Genomic DNA, 25,384 nt, shown 5'->3' with positions numbered 1-25,384 from the left:
CGGGGGAGTGAGACCCCAAATTGAGAAGCACCACAGTTTGGTCAATGGGAATTGGTTTTTAGAACCCATAGTGTAAGTAGGCCAATGGATTGGCAGGGAGAGACCCCGGGTAGTGTAAAGTGTGTTAAAGTCATTTAGAAAATAGTTAGGATGAAGGATCTCCTCGCACCATCTGCATCCACTCACCTGAGGTGACAGGTACTCCACACCATGCCATGTTTTGATTATTTTTTATGATGCAAATGTTTGGATTGTGAGACGCATCATGACGTGGGTGTGACATTGTGCGTAATTCCATCTCTCCCTCCTTATGAGGATTGATGATGAATTGGTGATGGCAAATTTTGAAGTAGAGGGATTGTGGTGACGAATTTGGTATAGGGGAAATATGGGGAAGACGTGACAGTAGTGACGAATTGGTAATGTGTAGATTTTGTACATATGGGGTAAGGGCAAGGGCAAGGGTAGGGTAGGTGACAGGGGGGTGACGTACGGTAGGGACGAGCTTTCTCACTTCGCCCTCCGTACGCATTTCGCCTTGCATTGCCTTATTGACGTGTACCCTTGTGACCTTACCCCTCGCTCAATTGTCTTTCTTTTGTCTCCCACATGACCTGTGCGCCATTGGGTGCCGAGGGGAGCGTGCGTGAGGTGGCCATTGTGCGCCCGAGATTCCCAGAACCAGCATGCATTGCGTTGATGTACCACTTTATGGACCGCTGTTCTGCGGCCAAGTACCACTTGATGGACCCCAGGTTATGGGGCAGGGCACCTCTGTTGGAGACCGGCCATAGTGGCCAGGGAATCTTGCTTGCGGACCTTGGTAAGGTGGCACCTATGCCAAACAGGTGGACCACCCTTAGTTGGCCCCTGAGGCCCTAAATAAAAACGAACACAAGTTGTGCTTTTTATTATGTCCAAATAGGCCGCATGAAGCCAGAAGATGTCGGGAAGAACATCGGCCCAGCAGAGAAAGTGAAGACCACCACCAGTTGTTTTGTTGTGTTTATTAAGAACCATGGTGACTGCGCACCGAGTGGTGCTTTTGGTGCTTTGTGATGCTTGTGGTGTTTTTGGTGCTTTTGGGTGCTTTGGTGGTATTGGTACTGGTGCATCGATGCAATGCGTGCTGTCTCCTCCCTCCCAACAGGAATTTCTTTCTCTTGTTCCCTAAAAAAAAAAAAAAAAAAAAAAAAAACACAGGTCCTGGGTTGCGTTGTAAATAAGAAATCACGTCATTGTAAATAATGCTCCCCACCGTAAATGTATAGTTTGAGAATAATTCCGTAATTCGGTTAGCTGTGGGCTTGAGTCTGTTAGACAGGGTGCAATGCAATAGGGGGACATACTTATTTGTGTTTTAAGATTGTCACACTCAGGGTCAGGTTAATTGTAGAGGGAATTACACCTACGTGTCACACTAAGTTAAAGTTTAGTAGGCCCGAGCACGGGCCTGAAGAAAGGAGGGTGCAGTGTAACGAATGTGGAAACGTTACAATGTGAATGTTACAAAAGTATGGTAACATCCTTGTAATGTAAATAATGGTCGCAGCCGTCCTCCTAGTTAATTCCATGAAACTTACACGCAGGTCACGATATATCTTTCAAATAGTGTATTTCCTTATTCCATGTAGGCTAAATATGTGTTTCCCACTAGATTGACTTTGCATTGTATCAAACAAAATAAGCGTAGGCCCTTCCATTTTCCCCAAACATCTCCGCTCTCCAAAGTTCCTTTCAAAAGGGGGGTTGTTTTCAATCCCGCAGGCCGCCATTGCCCATGTGCTTTGAGTCGGAGAAGAAAGGCGTGTCTCCACCTCGTCATAAGAGGGAAGGAGTGAACCAGCCCTAACAGCCAATCAGCACCGCGGTGAGCGACCCGGTAGGCGTGCCCTCGGAGCCGGCGGCTTGATTTCGCCCGAGGTGATAAAAGCGACTGTAAGGGACTGCTTTTAGAGAGGCCTTGAGAGATGACCTGGGAGATGAGCAAAGAGGCTGCACCAAGAGGAGCGGTGAGATGCGAAACGCTCCAAGCCAAAGAGGAGAGGTACTCGGCAAGGAAACCAGCTTTGGAGAGACGCGCTGAAAGGAGGGAGACGGCTCCACCACAAGAAGAGGAGCAGGTGTGCCGAACCAGCGCGTGACGTCTACCGCAGCGGATACGCGACGGAGGGTTTTCCCGCCAAAACCACGAGGAATTGCGAGCTGCTGCCTCCCGACTTTGCCTCCCTCTCAAGCAATCCACCTCAAGCCCTACCTGCCTGCATTATCCCCTGTGTAAGTGTGAACGTCCTGTCCTGCTCGTTGTCTTGGGGTTAAGTAAAAATGAATAGTGTAAGTTAACGATTCGCTGTGTTACTGCTTCTTCCATCCATTGCTTGTGTGTGTATAATAAATCTGTTCTTCCTCCGTATTCTTCTTCTTCTTCTTTTTCATTCTCTTTCGGTCGCTTTAGAGGTTTCCCGATTGAATATCTGTGGGGCGATCTGGTCAACGTCGGGTGGAATCGGGTTCTAATCGGGGAGTAACTGTTCGGACGCGGTTAAATACACCACCGCTCGGTCAATATAACATCTAAAGCCGCGTCTGTAACATTTGGTGTCGAGGAGTTGGATTCGGACCTGGGACTAAATTTGTTAGGCCCAAATTTTGGAACACCAATTGTACTATTAGAGTAACAATTGGTGTCGAGGAGGGAGATCGGACCCGAGATCGGACCCGAAGCGCGCTTAACGCGCTCAAAATTACAAGCTGCCGAAATTTATTTTGTTTTATAAAGCAAAACCCGAATTTTGAGATCGCGCCATGGACAATCAAGGCGATCGGATGTCGGTGGGAGAGATAGACAGGGTGGAATCGACCCAGAATCTCGGGGAAATGTATGTGGAGGAAAGGGAGGAGGAGAAAAATGGCAATGTGGTTGCGGAGGTTTCAGACGCACAAAATGGCGCTCTCGCGCACGTGGTTGAGGGGGCCACGGCGGCGGAACCAATGAGCGCGGCCCAAATGCAAGCCTTCATGACCCAATTGATGGCAAAAATGGATGCAATGAGGGACGAAAAGCGGGCTCGGAGAGAAAAATTGGGAAACCAAATTGAAGCAATAACCAACAGAATGGGTGACCGCATGCAAAAATGGGGGGAGACCATGGATCGCATGGTGGGCGAAAGGGTCCCAGGGGTGCACGAGGAAGTAACGCGGGTCGAAAAGCGCTGGTTGAGCGAAGCGGAGGAAAGCGCGGGTACAATGACGGGGGTAGAAATCGCGACACGGGGTTTGGAAAAGCCGACGACCGATGAGGTAGAGGGAATTTTATTAAAGCCAACGGTCGTCGAGGTGAGTACAGAAAAAGCGGAAGTGGGCATTGAAATTGAAGAGATGACGGAGGTAGCCCGGGAATTGCAGGGAGAAATGGAATATGTGCAAAGTCCCTGCTCACATCACGATGCTGTGCTTAACCCAAATGGAAGTTTGCAGGTTCGCATGGAGAAAAGGATCCCCCAGGTGAGTCGTGCTGTTGTGTATTGTGCGGGGAGATTTTGTAAGAGGATGTTTAGCGACAAAAGAATTTTCGCGCGCTTGGGATCGAGGAAGCACCCGGGCATTGGTGAAGGGTCCCGTGTGAGTGGAAATGGCACACGTGGGAGGAAAAAGTGTGCGTCGGTGAGTGGGTGTGTTATAAAGTGTGGGAGTGAAACCGAGTGCGAGCGAGAATGCACGTCGGTGTGTACGGGGTGTGACACGGGGAGTGAGAGCAATACGGAGTGCACGCCCATGGTGAGTGTTACGGAGGACGTAACGGAGGAGAGGGGTGGACCGAAGTGTGCGCAAGAGGTGTGGTGTGTAACAAAGAGAGCGTTGGTGGAATGTACGGACGGCGTTGGAACGCCAGGTTTTGAGAGGGTGAAAGGGGTAGCGTATGCTTGTAAGCATGCAAGTAAAGCATCGACGGTAACCAGGTTAGCGGTTAGGGCGACGGATAGCCGATGCGAGCGCTCGGTGCGAGGGGTGCTTTGTTGGGTGCGAGGCCCGGCGCGGGTCGATGCTGCGTCGCTTCTCTTCGAAGCGTCGTTGCCGATTCGGGCTTGGCCCCGCCCCGCACGGTCGAGTCCGGGCTTTGTCGGGCGAGGCGACCGGTCCGGTTCGAGGGCGAGTGGGAGGAAGCGGAACGGTGCCCCCTCGTGGGGACGGGGTTCCGACCGGGGGAGATTGAGCCATCGGGCCCGGGACCGCAAGGTGCCGCGCCGAGATGGTGCGTGGAGCCTCGGTCCAACCAAACCACCTCCCTTGAACCGAAAGCCGGACGGATTCAACCTGCAGGCAACCAAACCACCCGAATTCATTGCTCGGCTTTACGAAGCCGAGTTTAATGATGTCATGACGCACCGAGGCTAGGATATAGCGGACTGTGATGATGGTGATCGTGATAGTGATAGTGATTTAAAACGAAATTTAGAAAAGTGAGTAGAATTGGCAGTAAATGGAAAATTTTTGAATTGGTTGGAATCTGGACGAACAAAATTGATAGTGAGAGACCCCCGATGTGGAGGGATGGCAAATCCACCATCCCTCACAGATGGGGGCAAATGCGCAATAGTTTATGGGGTGGCTATGACAACCGAGCCAGGGAGGGCTTGGATAATTGTAGGGATCTAGCGAAGATGACATTAGGTAACGTTAAGTTTAGTTAGTGACTGATACCTGTAGTGGGGACGCAGGTAGATTAGTGTGGATTATAATGACGTGGGAGCGCAATAGTTTAAAGGGACGACTGGGAAGCGCAAGTTTCAGAGGGGAGTAGTTAGCTGAGATGATGCCGTGTGTGTGAGGATTGAACAGGTGAGAATGGAACAGGTGTGATTGCACAGGTGTGCAACTGAACAGGTGTGTGGAGCGTGTATGAGGGAGTAGTGGTGATTGCGTGTTGTGTTGACCAAATGGTCCAGGAAGAAAGGAGGGTGCAGGTGGCACCAGGTGTGAGGGCACAGGTGTGCAACAACAGGTGTATGTGGCTGTGTGGAATAAATGGTAGTGTGGAATATCTGGAGTATTGGAATGGATGGTCGTGGAGTGAGAATGGTGGAAATTGTGGAGTGGAGTGGATGGTGCGAAGGTGTGAATGGGGGAAGAGTGGACCCCCATCACAGATACCCGGGGCGGGTAGTGTAAGTGTTAGGTAGAGGGTACAGGTAAATTGTGGTTGGATATTGGCATCTGTGGTGCGGGTGACAGAATGGTATTTGGATGGGTGCATTAGTGTTGTGGAAATGGCTGGGCGTGTAGCCTGTTAGTGTGTGTAGTTGGTTGAGCACTCCACCACTGTAAGGATGTCGGCCAGGTGAGGCCGCAGGTGGGCTCTGGGAGCCGGTAGTAGTTGTTGTGGATGGGGCCCGAGGATCCGGAGGACGGACCCGGGTAGCCCAGTGCCAGAGGGCACCAAGTGGGGTGACAGAGCCAGGAGGGGCCTACCCCAGTTAGATAGGTTAGGGTGAGGAGCTAGGTAAGCTCGGGTGGCAACTACAGTGGTGGAGGTGTGCAGGTGGGTAGACCTGTTGGGAGAGCTAGACGTCGCAGCCCAGAAATTGTGCGAGAGCACCGGGAGATGAATCGGGGGAGTGAGACCCCAAATTGAGAAGCGCCACAGTTTGGACAATGGGAATTGGTTTTTAGAACCCATAGTGTAAGTAGGCCAATGGATTGGCAGGGAGAGACCCCGGGTAGTGTAAAGTGTGTTAAAGTCATTTAGAAAATAGTTAGGATGAAGGATCTCCTCGCACCATCTGCATCCACTCACCTGAGGTGACAGGTACTCCACACCATGCCATGTTTTGATTATTTTTTATGATGCAAATGTTTGGATTGTGAGACGCATCATGACGTGGGTGTGACATTGTGCGTAATTCCATCTCTCCCTCCTTATGAGGATTGATGATGAATTGGTGATGGCAAATTTTGAAGTAGAGGGATTGTGGTGACGAATTTGGTATAGGGGAAATATGGGGAAGACGTGACAGTAGTGACGAATTGGTAATGTGTAGATTTTGTACATATGGGGTAAGGGCAAGGGCAAGGGTAGGGTAGGTGACAGGGGGGTGACGTACGGTAGGGACGAGCTTTCTCACTTCGCCCTCCGTACGCATTTCGCCTTGCATTGCCTTATTGACGTGTACCCTTGTGACCTTACCCCTCGCTCAATTGTCTTTCTTTTGTCTCCCACATGACCTGTGCGCCATTGGGTGCCGAGGGGAGCGTGCGTGAGGTGGCCATTGTGCGCCCGAGATTCCCAGAACCAGCATGCATTGCGTTGATGTACCACTTTATGGACCGCTGTTCTGCGGCCAAGTACCACTTGATGGACCCCAGGTTCTGGGGCAGGGCACCTCTGTTGGAGACCGGCCATAGTGGCCAGGGAATCTTGCTTGCGGACCTCGGTAAGGTGGCACCTATGCCAAACAGGTGGACCACCCTTAGTTGGCCCCTGAGGCCCTAAATAAAAACGAACACAAGTTGTGCTTTTTATTATGTCCAAATAGGCCGCATGAAGCCAGAAGACGTCGGGAAGAACATCGGCCCAGCAGAGAAAGTGAAGACCACCACCAGTTGTTTTGTTGTGTTTATTAAGAACCATGGTGACTGCGCACCGAGTGGTGCTTTTGGTGCTTTGTGGTGCTTGTGGTGTTTTTGGTGCTTTTGGGTGCTTTGGTGGTATTGGTACTGGTGCATCGATGCAATGCGTGCTGTCTCCTCCCTCCCAACAGGAATTTCTTTCTCTTGTTCCCTAAAAAAAAAAAAAAAAAAAAAAAAACACAGGTCCTGGGTTGCGTTGTAAATAAGAAATCACGTCATTGTAAATAATGCTCCCCACCGTAAATGTATAGTTTGAGAATAATTCCGTAATTCGGTTAGCTGTGGGCTTGAGTCTGTTAGACAGGGTGCAATGCAATAGGGGGACATACTTATTTGTGTTTTAAGATTGTCACACTCAGGGTCAGGTTAATTGTAGAGGGAATTACACCTACGTGTCACACTAAGTTAAAGTTTAGTAGGCCCGAGCACGGGCCTGAAGAAAGGAGGGTGTAGTGTAACGAATGTGGAAACGTTACAATGTGAACGTTACAAAAGTATGGTAACATCCTCGTAATGTAAATAATGGTCGCAGCCGTCCTCCTAGTTAATTCCATGAAACTTACACGCAGGTCACGATATATCTTTCAAATAGTGTATTTCCTTATTCCATGTAGGCTAAATATGTTTCCCACTAGATTGACTTTGCATTGTATCAAACAAAATAAGCGTAGGCCCTTCCAATTTCCCCAAACATCTCCGCTCTCCAAAGTTCCTTTCAAAAGGGGAGTTGTTTTCAATCCCGCAGGCCGCCATTGCCCATGTGCTTTGAGTCGGAGAAGAAAGGCGTGTCTCCACCTCGTCATAAGAGGGAAGGAGTGAACCAGCCCTAACAGCCAATCAGCACCGCGGTGAGCGACCCGGTAGGCGTGCCCTCGGAGCCGGCGGCTTGATTTCGCCCGAGGTGATAAAAGCGACTGTAAGGGACTGCTTTTAGAGAGGCCTTGAGAGATGACCTGGGAGATGAGCAAAGAGGCTGCACCAAGAGGAGCGGTGAGATGCGAAACGCTCCAAGCCAAAGAGGAGAGGTACTCGGCAAGGAAACCAGCTTTGGAGAGACGCGCTGAAAGGAGGGAGACGGCTCCACCACAAGAAGAGGAGCAGGTGTGCCGAACCAGCGCGTGACGTCTACCGCAGCGGATACGCGACGGAGGGTTTTCCCGCCAAAACCGCGAGGAATTGCGAGCTGCTGCCTCCCGACTTTGCCTCCCTCTCAAGCAATCCACCTCAAGCCCTACCTGCCTGCATTATCCCCTGTGTAAGTGTGAACGTCCTGTCCTGCTCGTTGTCTTGGGGTTAAGTAAAAATGAATAGTGTAAGTTAACGATTCGCTGTGTTACTGCTTCTTCCATCCATTGCTTGTGTGTGTATAATAAATCTGTTCTTCCTCCGTATTCTTCTTCTTCTTCTTTTTCATTCTCTTTCGGTCGCTTTAGAGGTTTCCCGATTGAATATCTGTGGGGCGATCTGGTCAACGTCGGGTGGAATCGGGTTCTAATCGGGGAGTAACTGTTCGGACGCGGTTAAATACACCACCGCTCGGTCAATATAACATCTAAAGCCGCGTCTGTAACAATATATATATATATATATATATATATATATATATATATATATATATATATATATATATATATATATATATAATGTTGGTATTGATTACATCCATCTATGTTATCACATTATTTTAATACACGTTTGTGTTCACTCCGGGGATGGAGAGGGGATATGTATTGCTTATGGCTAATGGTCCTGTCCATTTCTCACCCCCCCCCCCCCCCCACCTCATCCAACCGTCTTCCCACAATCCTAGCATGTTTTGGCAGAGCTCACATTTACGTTTGAATTACTCTCAAAAAACAATTAATGTTTGATGTACTCATTAATGTGGCGTCAGGAAGGGCATCCGGCCATAAAAACTGCCTCAAACAGGGAACCATGATTGTCATGGGGCCCGCAAGGCTAACGCCCGCTCTAGCAGGGAAAATGGCCTTAAAACGCTCATTCATTCATTTTTTGTACTCGATTTTAAAATTGTGGGTTGTGTGCAATAGATCAGACACAACGGAACTTCCTCGCGTTGGAATCACCTTGATTTTTTTCTAGCTTACCTAACATGGGGGGGGGGGGGGGGTGGGGGGTGGGGGGGCTGAACATAAAAACTGTTATTGCTCTACAATGGTAAAAATATATACATAAAATACCAAGAAATAAAACTGACCTTCCGTTCACTTGTCTCATATTCATCTTTGATCTCAAATCCAAATGTATTGAGTATAGAGCAATAAGACGAATAAAGTTTATGGATGGAACATTTGAGAGGAGGAGGAAAAAACAAAAACATTTTAGAGGGAGACCTGGACAAACAATGGGTGTGGGTAGGAATGAGGAGTGGGGCAGCACACATGGGGTGGAAAAGATGGATGCAGAAGCTAACTCTCAGGAAGAAAAAAACTGGAAATTTGGAAGGAGGCGGGCTTGGGGTCGGAGAAGGGGGTTAATGGGGATAGGAAAGGTCATCGTTTTGGATAAGGGATGATCTGAGATGTTGTTTAATTGCACTGGTTTTCGAAGCACTCCATTGTATGTTTTGTAATTAGAGAGGAGCGTACAGCCTTTGCCAATATTATAAGCAGCTGGTATCATCGCAAGCCAAGAAAACCATTCAAGAGGAAATTACGTCCATGGACTGTACCATTCCGAGGAACAGGCCTCGGTGCTTTGAAACCAGTGCATGCTGCAGCCATGTGTGAAACCTGTTTCCAATGGAAAAATAATAAAAGAGAGACACGTGGTGTTGTACACAACCACACCGATGAAATAGTGTGCACAATGCTGCCTCACACATTCCAGGAACATAGATCCCTTTTCACACAAATGCCATCAGACCACAGAAGATTTTGCCTCATTCTCTCCGAGTCTTTCACGTGCCATTTTGCAAATTCCAGGTGTGCTGTCATGTACCTTTTTCTCAGGAGTGGCTTCCGTTTGACCATGTCTACCATAAAGCCTAGATTTGTGAAGTGCTGCAGAGTCTTGTCTTTCCGGCAGGTTCTCTCATCTCAGCCAAGGAACTCTAGTTCTGTCAGAGTGGTTATTGGGTTCTTGGTCACCTTCCTGACAAAGGTCCTTCTTGCCCGGTTGCTGAGTTTGGTCGGACGGTCAGCTCTACGAAGAGTCTGGGTAGTTCCATATTCTTTACCTTTGCTAAAGATGTAGCTCACTGTGCTCTTGGGAACTTTCAACACAAGAAATTGTTTTATCCCCTTCCCCAGATCTTTGCCTCCTCACAATTCTATCTCGGAGTTCTACGGACAGTTCCTTGGACTTGATGGCAGAGTGTCTGCTCTCACATTCACTCTCAACTGTGGGACCTAGTATAGACAGGTGTGTTTCTTTCTAAATCATGTCTAATCAATTGAATTAGCCACAGGTGGAATTATATCAAGTTGTAGAGACACCTCAAAGATGATAAAAGGAAATTGGATGCACCTTAGCTCAATTTAGAGTGTCATAGCAAATGGGGTTGAATACTTATTCACTCAAGACATTTCAGCTTTTCATTTTTTAATTCTTTTGTGAAGAATTTCGAAAATAAATAATTCCACTTTGACATTATGGGGTATTTATGATGTGTTGATCATTGTCGAAGAAATCTCAACTTAATCCATTTGAAATTCAGGCTGTAACACAATAAAATGTGAAAAAGGTCAAGGGGTGTGAATACTTTCTGAAGACACTGTATATACGGTTGCTCTTTACAATGATATATCGATTTGGAGAAACAGAATATGTACCTGAACTATGGAACAAACACAAGCAAGGCATGAGTGAAGATTTCATAAGATGTTATTCTGAAGAAACTGGCCCTCTATGCTCTTGTGGAAATCAACCACCTGTTTTAAACCTATGGTCAGGGCCCTCAAAAACTGCATCTACCAGCTGTTGGAATGCTGACAGCACCTTTGTATTTGCAAACCTTCACAGTTTTGGAAGAACAAGACAAAGCGTTCGGAAACACAGAAAAACTGAACAACGCAGTTGATTCAGTTGACACTATTCTTGAGGCCGTATACAATAACTCGGACACTGATAAACACTGCTTTTTTCTCGATGGTCCAGCTGGAACTGGAAAGACATTTCTTTCCTCAACTCTACTACACACCATATGAGGCAAGGTAGATAATGTTACTCCTGTTGCGTCTTCAGGTATTGATTGCAGCAGCTCTGTTCGCAGGAGGCAGAGCTGCTCGGTCTACGTTCGAGATACCTCTGCTGCTGAATGCAACTTCACCATGCACACAGAGGAAGCCAATGCACTTCTCTAATCAAAACTGATAGTGTGGGCCAAAGTAGCAATGACGCACACTCATGCCATTCAAGTAGTAGACGGACTTCTGCGCGATCTGACTGGAGTGGACAAGTCTTTTGGAAGGAAAGTTATACTACTGCGTGGAGACTTCTGGCAAGTCCTATGGGTGATAATACGAGGCTCAAGATCTATACCTTTTGCCAGTTGTACAAAGAAACACAGGCTATGGGCCGAATTCCATGTACTGAAACTTACACATAATATGCGAGCACGAGCAGGTGAGAAGGAATGTTCAGATTGGCTTTTAGAAGTAGGCGATGGAAGAAGTGGTGCAACTATAAGTTTGCCTCCACCATGTTTTTCAAACACACAAGACCCTGTAGAACAACTCAATGGTGACATTAACTTCAACACTGTTACAGCTCAGCAGCTCAAAGTCCGAGCTATACTAAGTGTTACAAATGAGGATTCTTTAGAACTGAATGAACAACAAAGTGCGAGACCGTATGCCCGGAGGACAGACTGTCGACAAAAGTGTGGATACTGTGGCAAGCGATGAGCCAAGTGACCATCTGGCATACCCGGAAGAGTTTCTCAACAGCTTAACACTAACAGTAATGCCTCCTCACATGCTAAACATGCTAAAACTAAAGGTAGGTGAGTGATCTAATCATGCTATTACGGAATCTTATGCCATCACAGGGACTCTGCGGTGGAACAAGATTGGCAATTACGCGTCTACAAGGACACATCGTCGAGGCCCGTGTAAAAGGTGCATTGAACTCAGATACTGTTCTCATACCGCATATTATTCCATACCTCTTATTCCATCTGATACAAATATACCTTTCTAATTCAAAAGAAGACAGTTTCCTATATGTTTGGCCTTTTCTATGAAGATCAACAAGTCACAAGGACAGACTGTTGACAGAATTTGCTTATACTTTCCAAAACATTTATTCAGTCATGGGCAACTGTGTGTAGCTCTCTCAATAGTTCATCATTGGACTCATAAAGTGTTGTATATGAGAAGGAGAAGGAGAGGGGGGAAGGGGGGAAGGGGAGGGCTGGGGGGAGGGAGGGAGGGGGGAAGGGGAGGGTGAGGGGGGAGGGGAGGCAGGGAGAGGGGAGGCAGGGAGAGGGGAGACAGAGAGGGGGGAGGCAGAGAGGGGGGAGGGGAGGGGGAGGCAGGAGAGGAAGGGGGTTCATATATATGCTGGTGGGTGAATGTGGCGTTCATCACGTTTCTGAGTTAACTGTGATGCCGATCAGGAAGAAGAAGAAGCCGTACTACCAACTTCGTACACTTCCGGAATAATTTGATTTATTTGTATTCAAATGTCAGGCGAACCCCCGCTCTAGCAGGGAAAATGACCTTAAAATGCCTGTTGTTGTTGTTGTTGTATTTGTATTCAAATGTCTGGTGATCGTTTTGTATTTATTTATGCGAATGTATACTTGTATATAACTGTCATTAATTTAAAAAGGCTTAAGCACTATCGAACGATTTTCTTTTAAAAACTCCAAAAAAACCGAGGAAAAAAAATTCAAATTATTATTATTATTATTTTTGGCCTAAAACACTTTTTTTGACACACAAACACACAGACCAACATCTCTCTTATATAGTAGACTAGCAGAAGTACCCGGCGTTGCCGGGCAGGGGAGGGGAATGGAGGGGGGGGGGGGGGGGGGCGGGGGAGGGAAGAGAAGGGGGGGAAAGGGGAGGGGAGGGGGGAGGGGGGAGGGGTGGGAGGAGAGAAAGGGGGAGGGAGAGGAGGAAAGGGGGGAGGAGGCGGAGAGTGGTGGGGAAGGGGAGGGGGTGGAGGCAGGAGAGGAAGGGGGTTCATATATATGCCGGTGGGTGAATGTGGCGTTCATCACGTTTCTGAGTTAAGTGTGATGCCGATCAGGAAGAATAAGAAGCCGTACTACCAAATTTGTACACTTCCGGAATTGTTTGATTTGTTTGTGTTCAAATGTCTGGTAATTGTTTTGTATTTATTTATGCGAAAGTGTACTTGTATATAACTGTCATTAATTTTAAAAGCTTCGGCACTATCGAGCGATTTTTGTTTTTTAAGTCCAAAAAAAGGAACTTTTATTGGGGGGGCGGGGCTAGAACACTCCCAGGCACTCACTGATGAACCTCTAAAAGTTTGATGAAGATCCGTTCAGCCATCTCTGAGAAAAATGGCGACACAGACAAACAAACACACAGACAGACATCTCTCTTATATAGTGGATTTTAAAAAAGGACAAAAAAGAATGGCAGAATATTTTAGTTTGGAGCATGCAAGTTCTTAGGTTGTCTCGCCTGTGGTTAACGTTTGACAAAAAAAAGGTTCCAACTACAAACTAATAAGTTCGAAGTAATAAGGAAAATATTGTTAAAAACCCTTGGAGATTGGCTCTGCCAGCTGGAAAAGCATAAAAATGCTCCTACTATAGGCCATTGTTTGCTGAACGTGGCCTAAATCCCAAACCAGGCCTCACAAATCTGCACAATGAAGTCAATGGCAAACCATGTAGTACATTTCATGTTATGGTGCTGCTTCGGCAGTATTTCATTTACCATTCCTGTGGATGAATGGTTAATGCGATGGGACTTATTAAAGACATGTACAGCAGGATTAAGGTAAACAAGCATAGCTGGGGTACTCACGATGTTCATGAGGGTGAGCAGGTAGTTCTGTACATGGTGTTTCCCATGAAACCTGACGACAGAGTCATCTACAGCAAGCAGAACCTCGATGTTATAAACTTCAGGCTGCGTAGTCCTTCTCCTCCGAGGCCTCTTTATCCTCCTCCTTGACGTCATCAAGAGTGCCTCCGCCAGAGCATAGTCTGTAGAAAACAAACATGTTAATCGATACGTGGTAATGATCCTCAAGTTTTCAATGGCGACTCTTTTCTTTCTACACCAACAACACACCGCAGGTATATAATGTGTACTTAACTTTTGAAACACAACACACACTTGTGACATTATCACACCTTTCACACTTACGTCATCTCAAATCAATAATACCAAAAGAGCCAGTGTGTCAGGGTGTGTCCACCTTTACACCAAAACCAGGAAACCAATCAGCCCAAAACTTTACATGCATATTACAACAAACTCCAAGGGAGAACACGATATAAAACTGGGTATCTGGATAAATGTAAACACCCCTTTTGAATATAATTAAGGGGATGCTCATCATCAACAAAATAATGAAAAATCACTCACAGAGCGACACGTGGCAAAATATAACAAAGTAGAAAGGCACTCAGTAGAGCATCATTTTGATCTCAAAAAACAATTAGTGGTTGAATTCAGTCACCTGATATGCAAATCGTTTTCCAACTTTAAGTTAATCTCATGAAAATTGACAATTTTAGAAATTCGGCCTATGTTGACCTTTTGGCCTATGTTGACCTCAAAAACAGTTGGTGGTTGGTTTCCCTAGGCTGATATGCAAATCCTATTCAGTTTTCAAGTCAATCAGATGAAAACTGAGGATATTAGAAATATGAAATGGTTGACCTTTGGCCTATGCCGATCTCAAAAATAGATAGTGGTTGAATTCAGCGAGCTGATATGAAAATCATATTCAAATTTCAAGTCAACAACAACAACATGCATGTTAAGGCCATTTTCCCTGCTAGAGCGGGGGTTAGCCTTGCGGTCCCCATGACAATCTTCTCCATTTTGCCCTATTTTCTGCATCTCCCCTTGTTAACCCCCTTGCCCGGATTTCTTCTTCCACCATCTTCAGCCAAGTCTTTCTCGGTCTTCCCCGTCCTCTACTTCCTTCTACATTCATTTCCATCACTCTTCCAAACCAGTCACTTTCATCCTTCCTCAACACATGACCAAACTATCTCAACCTGTTCCTCTTCACAGCATCAATCACAGGCTCGATTCCCATCATCTTTCACAATTCATCATTTGTCTTCCTCTTTCTCAACGATACTCCACACATCCACCGAACCATTCGCATTTCCACCCTTTCCAGCCTTCGTTGCTGCTCTACATTCATTACCCATGTCTCGCTCCATAAATCATAACACTTCTCACACATGCAGCATACACCTTTCCCCTCAGCTTCAACGACACTCCCCTCCTCATCAGCACGCCACTCAGTTCCCGAAACTTCTTCCATGCACATCTCACTCTAGCAACCGTTGCCGAGTCTGACCCACCTTCTCCATTCAGCATGTCTCCGAGGTACCAAAATGTTTTCACACCTTCCAGCTTCACGCCGTCTCCAAGATCCAACTCAACATTTCCTCCATCTGCAGCTCCCTCTGTGCACACCTTACATTTGAATGTAGCTGCCACACTGGTTAATGACCCTCTCAGACCACTACATTTTTGATGAACCCACTCAGCGCACATTGTACATTGAATGGAGTTCACTCCGACACCCTTCCTGCACACAGCACATGGCCACTTCCAAGTTCTTTCCACCTCACCACATGAGTTAACACTTGCCATCACCTTCTTCTTTCCGATATTCACCTTCAGACCTTTTGGCTCCATACATTCCTTCCACGTGTTCATCTTTTCCTTCAGTCCATCCATACTTTCTGCAATCAACACCAGATAATCTGCATGCAACAACTCCCACGGTAAACCCTCCTTTACGTTCCGAGCCAGCACCTCCATCACAGCTACAAATAGTAGTGGACTTAGTACCGACCCCTGATTCACTCCCACCTTCACCTCAAACTCACCATTGTTCCCGTCCTTCATCCTTACAGCTGTGTGCGCTCTTTTGTACATTGCCATCACTACTCTGATCAACCATTCCTCCACTCCTAACTTCCTCAATGCCCATGTCAATACTTCGCGTGGAACCCTATCGAATGCTTTCTCCAGATCAACAAACCCAAGAAACAACTTCTTCCTGTTCTCCATGTACTTCTCCTGCAACTGCCTCACAATAAAGAGCGCGTCTGTCGTTCCTCTTCCTGGCATAAATCCAAACTGCATTTTGTCGATCTTCACCTTCTTCCTTATCCTCCTCTCCAACACCCTTTCCAATACCTTCATTCCATGCTCCAATAACTTTATCGCTCGGTACGAGCCACACTCCAGAGGGTCACCTTTCCCCTTGTATAGAGGGACGAGGGTACTTATAGTCAGGTTCACTATGTTTTTTCGTTCAAAACCATGGTAGATTAGCAAACCTATACATTTTTGGAAACGTTATTACATGGAAAATCTGAAAATCAATGTTTACATTTGCCAATTCCGACCAATTCGATTCGACCAATTTGACCAATCGACCAATTCCATTCGACCAATTCGACCAATCGCTTCGATCGACCATTCGACCATTCGACCAATTCGATCGATTCGATTCGATTCATCGAATTCGATTCGATTTGCCAATCAATTTGACCGACCTTTGCTTGTGTGGAACGGACTGTGAAAACGATGCGGGCTATATTGTCGGATACGACACACAGGACAGTGATGACGAACTCGAAATGGCAAATTCTGTAATCGTGTATGTTTGATGCCATTGACTGCCTGTGTATATTTTGTCATTGACTGCCTGTGTAGATGTGAAGTTATACTGACCGCATGTGTATATATGATTTTGCTGACTGCCTGTGTATGTTTGGTGATATGAATTATTGTGACACATTTTGATGTTATTAACTGCCTGTACAAAATGATAACATGTATTTGATTATGCAACTTATCGCGAATATAAAGACAGTATTTTGCAATTCAAAACCTTTGATTCGTGTCTTACCATTCCCCATAGCACTAATTTGATACTTTCATTGGATTCCTTGTCCCTGAAAATATAGGTTTAGTATATTTTAAAAAGTTTTTAGGGTAATTAGAGGCAGAAATAGAACAAAATATGTATTTTACAGTGGCCATTTTGAAAATCCAAAATGGCCGCCATACAGGTATCTCTCCAAATGTAAACATTGATTTTTAGTTTCCTTACGCTATAACCTTTCCAAAAATGTATAGGTTTGCTAATCTACCATGATTTTTAACGAAATATAATTTATTGACATGGTGAACCTGACTATTAGTTCCCAATCCACTGGAATGCGGCCTTCTTTCACCACCAGTTTTCAAATTTCAAGTCAATCGGATGAACATTGAGGATTTTCGAAATTTGAATATACAGTTTGAATATACATATATATATATACAGTCATGTGAAAAAGTAAGTACACCCTATGTAAAGTTTTGACTTTTTCAACATATTTCAACATACAGCTGTTTGATCTTCATTTCAACAATATTGATAGATAAAGGTGATTGTGTAGCGGTTACCGCTGGATGCACACAATCGCCTTGCACCGGCCAGAACACGGCCAGACGCACCTCTCCCGGGCATGCCCGGACTCACTGTTCCCGGGCACGCCCGAACCTCCCGGGCACGCCCGGTCTCGTCTTTCCCGGGCATGCCCGCTCTCGCCTTTCCAGGGCTCGCCCAGAGCGTCCGGGCATGCCCGCTATCGCCTTTCCAGGGCTCGCCCAGAGCGTCCGGGCATGCCCGCTATCGCCTTTCCAGGGCTCGCCCAGAGCGTCCGGGCATGCCCGCTATCGCCTTTCCAGTGCTCGTCCAGAGCGCCCGGGCACGCCCAGCCTCGACTTGCCAGGCCGCAGCCAAACACGCCCGGGCAGGTCCAGACTCGCCTTTCCAAGGCTCGCCCTTGATACCCGGGCATGCCCGGTATAGCTTTTGCCGGGCAAACTTCCCGACATAAATGTGTATATATATTGCTGCCCGATAAACGGGCTTTTCAGAGTACCCGAGTGTGATACATTTATTAAACCTACTCGGACGAATTTCCATCTTTCGTCGCGTCAATTCTTTCAACTCGCGTTGGAGCCCAGCTCCTTCAATATAATATAACAAATAGCATGAAACATTTCCATTTTGTAGTCCATTGTATAATTTAAATAAACATAAATGCAAATTTTGCATGTGGAAAAAGTAAGTACACCCCTACATTTATCACTACTTCAAATACCTAAAATTAGAATCAGATGCACCAGCTCAGGTGCAAATGATTAGAACATCATTAGAGAGGATGTTGGAGGAACCTGTCTTATTTAAACCTCAGACATTTAGTTTGGTTTGCTCTTTGTTGTTGAAGTGTGCGGCTTCACCATGCCTAGATCCAAAGAGCTCTCTGAGGCCTTCAGAAAGAAGGTTATAGATGCCTACGAGTCTGGGAAGGGATTTAAAAAGATCTCCAAACAATTTGAAATCAATCATTCCACTGTCCGGAAGATCATCTACAAGTGGAGAAGATGCCAAACAACTGCCAACTTGTTCAGGCCAGGCCGCCCCAGCAAGTTCAGCCCGAGAGCAGACCGCAAGATGCTGAAAGAAGTCTCCAAGAACACCAGAATGTCATCACGGGACCTACAGGTAGCTCTTGCCACTGTTGATGTCAAAGTGCACGAGTCTACCATTAGAAAGACGCTGCACAAATTTGATCTACATGGGAGGTGTGCCAGGAGGAAACCTTTGCTGTCCAGAAAGAGCATCAGGGCAAGACTAAAGTTTGCCAATGAACACCGAGGCAAAGACCAGCACTTCTTGAACAATGTGCTCTGGACAGATGAGTCAAAGGTGGAGCTATTTGGCCACAGTACCAGAAGACATGTTTGGCAAAAACCAAAGACAGCATTTGACCACAATAACCTGATACCAACTGTAAAGCATGGTGGTGGAAATATTATGGTTTGGGGCAGCTTTGCTGCATCAGGGCCTGGGCAGCTCACCATCATAGAATCCACTATGAAATCTTCATTGTACCAGAGGGTGCTTGAGGATAATGTGAGGCCATCTGTCGGGAAGTTGAAGCTCAACCGAAGGTGGACCTTGCAACATGACAATGACCCTAAACATACAGTAAATCCACCAAGGAATGGCTGAAAAGAAAGAAATGGAGGGTTCTGGAATGGCCAAGTCAAAGCCCGGATCTAAATCCCATCGAGATGTTGTGGGGGGATTTGAAACGAGGTGTGCATGCAAGAAACCCCTCAAACATTGCACAGCTGAAAGAATTCTGCATGGAGGAGAGGGAAAAATTTCTCCCAGTCGATGTCAGAGACTGGTAGACAGTTATAAGAAACGCCTACTTGAGGTTGTTTCTGCCAAAGGGGGCAATACCACCTATTAGAGCCAAGGGTGTACTTACTTTTTCCACATGCGGAATTTGCATTTATGTTTATTTAAATTATACAATGGACTACAAAATGTAAATGTTTCATGCTATTTGTTATATTATATCACCTTTATCTATCAATATTGTTGAAATGAAGATCAAATAGCTGTATGTTGAAACATGTTGAAAAAGTCAAAACTTTACATGGGGTGTACTTACTTTTTCACGTGACTGTACACACACACACACACACACACACACACACACACACACACACACACACACACACACACACACACACACACACACACACACACACACACACACACACACACACTGTGCAGGGGACGGACAAACATTAGGTTAAAACAAAAAACAAGGATGATTAAATAATGAACATAAACTGTATTGTGGTTTCACGTTCACTGTAACTTCACTAACAAACGGTCATTTTGGAAATCTGACCCATTATTAATATTAATATTAATCCCTTGCACCCCCCCCCCCCCGCTCCTCCTCCTCCTCAAACTAAGCCTATGGCCACAGCTGAAACAGGGGGCCCCTTCAAAGGGGACAGCAGATGGGAATAACCATGGTGGAAATCTGTAAAACATGCATGATGGAAGTCTTGAATGTCACAAATATAATATGTAGTAAGCGGTGCAACATTCCAGATGGTGAAGAGGTCCACATATGTTCACATACATTTGGGACTTTGAACGAATATTTGACCTTCATGAGCTGATCAATCGCAGCAAACAAGAAACATGGCGTGCCATGCATGGTGATGTTTAATGACCAAGAAGAAAGCCAAACGAGATGGTTTTGTTTTCTATTTGTGGAAACAGTTGCTGTTATAAATATGACTAGATGCACATGCCTGTTACAAACAACGGTGGACTGTAGAATACACAAACATTCACAAGAGGTGGGCAGGAAATGAATGCGTGCACGAGGTCGACACGAAACAACCCCAAGACACATGTTCTGGTGGATATGGAATTATTATTGTGTATAATAGTCTTTAAATATAAAGCTGAGTTTGCGTCTGTGGGTCATAAGCGCCACGCATTCTACAGGCCACGCCTCCCCCCTCTCCCCAAACGTCACAAGCACCGCCTCTTAGCCATGCCATGCCTTCCCCGCTCTCCCCAAACGTCACAAGCACCGCCTCTTTGCCATACCACGCCTTCCCCCCTCCCCCCAAACTTCACAAGCACCGCGTCTTAGCCATGCCACGCCTTCCCCCCTCCCCCCAAACTTCACAAGCACCGCCTCTTAGCCATGCCACGCCTTCCCCACTCTCCCCAAACGTCACAAGCACCGCCTCTTTGCCATGCCACGCCTTCCCCCCTCCCCCCAAACTTCACAAGCACCGCCTCTTAGCCATGCCACGCCTTCCCCGCTCTCCTCAAACGTCACAAGCACCGCCTCTTTGCCATGCCACGCCTTCCCCCCTCCCCCCAGACTTCACAAGCACCGCCTCTTAGCCATGCCACGCCTTCCCCCCCCCCCCCTCTCCCCAAACGTCAAAAGCACCGCCTCTTAGCCATGCCACGCATTCCCCCCTCTCCCCAAACGTCACAAGCACCGCCTCTTAGCCATGCCACGCATTCCCCCCTCTCCCCAAACGTCACAAGCACCGCCTCTTAGCCATGCCACGCATTCCCCCCTCTCCCCAAATGTCACAAGCACCGCCTCTTAGCCATGCCACGCCTTCCCTCCTCTCCCCAAACGTCACAAGCACCGCCTCAACAGCTCTGTGATTTAAAACCTCTGAGCGTTGGTAAGCTACCTGGAACGTACCCTGTTTAAAATAGTGTGTGTGTGTGTGTGTGTGTGTGTGTGCGTGCGTGCGTGTGCGTGCGTGTGTGTGTGTGTGTGTGTGTGTGAGTTATTAGTGTGTGCGCGTATCTATGTCTGATATTCAGAACTTCTTGGAGGATTATTCAGAAAGTAGATGGGAGGGTTGTCCAGTCGGTCTTTTCGGAGAGACATCGTAAGAGTGTGAGATTTGCCAGGATTGAAAGACATGTTCCACTTGTTTGCCCAGTCTGTGATTTTGTCCAGGTCTTCAGAGAGTGAGGAGGCTGCAGACTGCCGATCTGAGGGATGAAGAATGGAGCGACAGAGAGTAGAGTCATCAGCAAAGAGATAGAGAGGATTTTCAAGAGAGTCGGAGAGATCATTGATGAAGCCCAGATAAAGCACAGGGCCCAGAATACTGCCTTGGGGAACTCCAGCCTGAACAGGAAGAGGAGATGAGAGAAACCCAATCAGGGCCACACGTTGACTACGACTAGAGAGGAAGTCCGCCAGGCATGCGTGGAGATTTCCATGGATACCAAAGGAGGAGAGTTTGGTGAGCAGAGCAGGGTGCCAGACCGTATCGAAGGCATGTGAAATGTCAAAGGAGACAGCTCTAATTTCCTGTTTGGTGTTGAGGACCTCCATCCATTGTTGAGAAAGCAGAAGCAGCATGTCGAGAGTAGAGTGACCAGGTCTGAATCCAAATTGATGATTGGATTTCAAGCCATTGGAGAAGAGGAAGGGTTTGATATCCGAAGCAATGATGGATTCCATGACTTTGCTGATAATTGGGAGAAGGCTGATTGGTCTGTAGTTGCTGGGATCTGTGTTTGCACCTTTTTTGTGCAAAGCGGTGATGTTTGCTGATTTCCAAGCAGATGGCAGATGACCTTGAGCAAAAGAGAGGGTGAAGAGAACAGAGAGAGGGAGTGAAAGAGCGGAAGAACAGGATTTTAGGACCCGTGGGCTGATGCCGTCTGGTCCAGTTGCAGAATCAGAGTCGAGGTTTGACAGAAACTTTTCCACCTTGTCAGGAGGAAAGGTCACAGTGTCCAGGAGCAGCTGGGTACGACTGGGTACGGTGGGATCAGAGAGAGATGGGTTTGGGACACAATATTTGAAGCAAACACAGAGTTGAGGCATTCGGCTTTTTCACGGTCAGTGTCAGCTGTGTAGCTGTTTGAGGTAAGGTAGGCTCAAGTCTATCATACCGGAGGAGAGAGCAACCAGGGAGAGATACGAAGGAATCAGAGACGTCTTCAGAGACGAAGGAGGAAAGTTTCTGTGAAGCAGATCAAGTCTGGTTTGCCAGAAGGAACCTGTGTGGAGAGATCAATCAGGTTTGAGCGAAGGCCCTGGATGTTTGAGGTCCATTCCGTTAAGGAAGAATGAGGGGAGCATCAGGTATAAAGCGAGGGGAGGGATGTGGTGGGATAGGGTGAAAATGAGGGGGAGGAGGAGGTAAGGAGAGCTGTTGACAGTGTCCGAGATGGCAGAAGAGCAATGAGCGAGGACAAGATGAGAAGGAGGAGGACCAAAGATTGGGAGGTGATGGGGACCAAATGAGGCACAACGATGAGTAATATGAGGGGGGGGGGGGGGGGTGGGGTGGGGGCAGAGGGAAGTAGAATATTGGAGGAGGTGGAGGAATGAGTTGGAAGAGAGAGGAAGGGGGAGGATTCAGCTTTGTGGAGGTGGGTGTGAGAGGGGACTTTTGAAAGGGAGGGTTGAGGGGGAGATTTGAAGGGGAGGGGTGAGCAGGGTGTTTTGAAGTGGAGGAGAGAGATGTGAAGGGGAGAAGTGGGGGGCGATGTGAAGGGGAGGGATTGGGGGGGAGTTGAAGGGGAGGATGGAAGGGGGAGTTTTGAAGGGGAGGAGGGAGGGGGAGATTTGAAGGGGAGGAGGGAGGGGGAGATTTGAAGGGGAGGAGGGAGGGGGAGATTTGAAGGGGAGGAGGGAGGGGGGAGTTTTCAAGGGGAGGAGTAAGGGCGAGTTTTGAAGGGGAGGAGGGAGGGGAGATGTGAAAGGGAGGAATGTAGGGGTAGATGTGAAGGGGAGGGGTGGGGGGGAGATTTGATGGGGAGGAGGGAGGGGGTCGTTTTGAAGGGGAGGAGTGAGAGGGGAGATTTGAAGGGGAGGAGGGAGGGGGGAGATGTGAAGGGCAGGTTTGTGGGGGTAGATGTGAAGGGGAGGGGTGGGGAAGATTTGAAAGGGAGGAGGGAGAAGGTCGTTTTGAAAGGGAGGATGGAGGGGGGAGATTTGTAGGGGAGAGGTGGGGGGGACTTTTGAAGGGGAGGAGTAGGGGAAAGGTAGTGATGGAATGGAGTTAGGAGGGAGTAGAGGGAGGGAACATGGAGTGGGACGCTGGTAGGAGATAGGGCTGGTAGGATAGGGGCAAGTAAGTATAAGTAGAGGAGTGTACAGACAGGGAAGGGTTTGACACTGAAGATGTACAAAACGAATAATTAATGAAATACGATCCATTCGAAATGGGATTCTTGAGATTTTCAAATCAGAGATACATTTTAAAACGTCAGGGAAGGTGATATAAAGGTGAGTTTAGAGATTGGAGAAAGGAGGATCTGTAAGAGATTTAATTTTTTTGAATCAGAATGATTGAAAGAACGATTTTGAAAACAGCCTTTTGAAAAAAGAAGAGTGATTTGTAATAGAAGAGTATACAACACCGAAGAAGGGAGTTTAAATATTTTAAAACAAAACCATGAAGACCATCTGAAAAAAAAATAATAATAACCACCTTTAGAGGCCATTTTTCCCCGCAAAGCGGGGGTTGGCCTTTTTCGGGGACCGTGGTTGTTGTTGTTTTTCGGTCCCCTTTTTGAAGCAATGTTTTACGGCCGGATGCCCTTCCTGACGCCAACCCTTTTTGCCGCCTTTAACGACAAACAGGGAATTACCAGTGAACTGGTACTCAATTTGCCGACCTCGGAAGGATGACAGGCTGAGTCAACCCCCCTGGCGTTAATTCAGCGATCGACCGGGATTCGAACCCAGGATCCTAGGATCCTAAGCCGGCACCCTAACCGCTAGCCCAACACCAGGGCTAGCCCAACACTAGCCCAACACCAGTAAAGAAGACCATCTGGATATTTACTGAAAATGAGGGCAGCCAAGAAACTACCTCGGTAGCCCTATGTATGTGAAGATGCAAAAAGGAATGATCATCATCATCATCATCATCATCATCATCATCGTCATCGTCGTCGTCGTCGTCGTCGTCGTCGTCGTCGTCGTCGTCGTCGTCGTCGTCATCGTCATCATCATCATCATCATGAAAAGTCATCTATAAAAATTGCACAAGTTTACCACAGTTGACGCAGTGATTATTACACCACCTTATTTAACACGTTACACGAGTTATTCGTGCCTGTTGTTTTTGTCCTTTATGACGTCCTTAAAAACAGTGAGTTTCCTGTTTGGAATGATTTACAATTTTGTTTGAAAGCCAGGTAGACAGAGTAAAATAAATAAATAATCATACTCCTCTCTGTGCATGTACGATTGGGCCTAGAGCTAAAGTACTTTTAAACTATAGCCTGTTTGTGTTTCCGATTTGCGTTCAAAATATAACATTAAATTCAAATTAAGTTGTTCCTCAATCATAAAGTGACATTTGTGGATGGACGAACGGATGGACAGAAGTGACCCAATTGCTTAACCGCACTTTTTGCTTCGCGTGTGTTTGTTAATGAAAGTAAAGTTAATGGAAGCAAGAATTATTCTCTAGAAAAATGTTACTCGCATATTCCCACCAGATGTTTAAAAAACTGTTTTTTATCCAAAGGAAATAGACGATAACAAATACCTGCAATAATAACAGGTAAATGCAATGTAGTATTTTACTGGTGTATTATCGTGCCTACCCAGGTGAACCAACATACCTTCATCGGAGTTTTCATTATTACGATCATTGGAGAAGAACCTTGGAGTCTGCACATCAAAAATGGATCCACAGATCGACACATCACAAGATGATCTTTGGCTTTCGGAGCAGCTGTGTACCTTTTGTTTTGCCGATACAGAAGGTACAAACTCATCGACATTCAGAATTACCTCATGTAACAAGGGAAGGGAGTAAGAGTTAACCACAACGGGTGGACGAGCACCAAACATAGACCAGAACAGGTAGGCCGGGAAATTACGCCAACCTGAAGGTCAGTCATGAACCAGCTCGGGTTTTCCCACAATGCAATAGTGGCATAACGGTTGTTCAAAAACGAACTCGACTTCCTAAAGTTTGGAATACAAATCCTTAATAATGCTGCCTTCAGGTGTGTCCATGTGAGGACTTGAACCCACACCCACCTGGAGGCCAGTGCAATGTCCTCACCAACAACACACGACTGAACGTTTACATGAATTACAAGGACACAAGCAAATAATAGACCAACATGTATGGAATATGGGTTAAATGAGGAAGAATCTGGGAGAGAAAAAAAACAACAACCTGGATTACAAGTATTACGAGTCAGG

At 46.7% G+C, this 25,384-nt stretch overlaps 1 protein-coding gene across 1 annotated transcript in view; it reads right to left on the bottom strand.

Moving 5' to 3' along the window:
* The window catches only part of LOC137433067 (A disintegrin and metalloproteinase with thrombospondin motifs 3), a 388,598-nt gene that overhangs the window by 209,353 nt on the left and 153,861 nt on the right, over positions 1-25,384 (bottom strand). The window contains exon 5 of the mRNA XM_068125510.2: positions 13,602-13,783. Within this exon, the coding sequence (XP_067981611.2) occupies positions 13,602-13,783 (182 nt within the window). The remainder of the gene's footprint in view (positions 1-13,601; positions 13,784-25,384) is intronic.

This window comes from Myxine glutinosa, chromosome 8 (assembly GCF_964187855.1).
Source record: "Myxine glutinosa chromosome 8, kmMyxGlut1.1, whole genome shotgun sequence".
Classification (NCBI taxonomy): domain Eukaryota; kingdom Metazoa; phylum Chordata; class Myxini; order Myxiniformes; family Myxinidae; genus Myxine; species Myxine glutinosa.
This window is presented reverse-complemented; position numbering and strand designations above follow the sequence as displayed.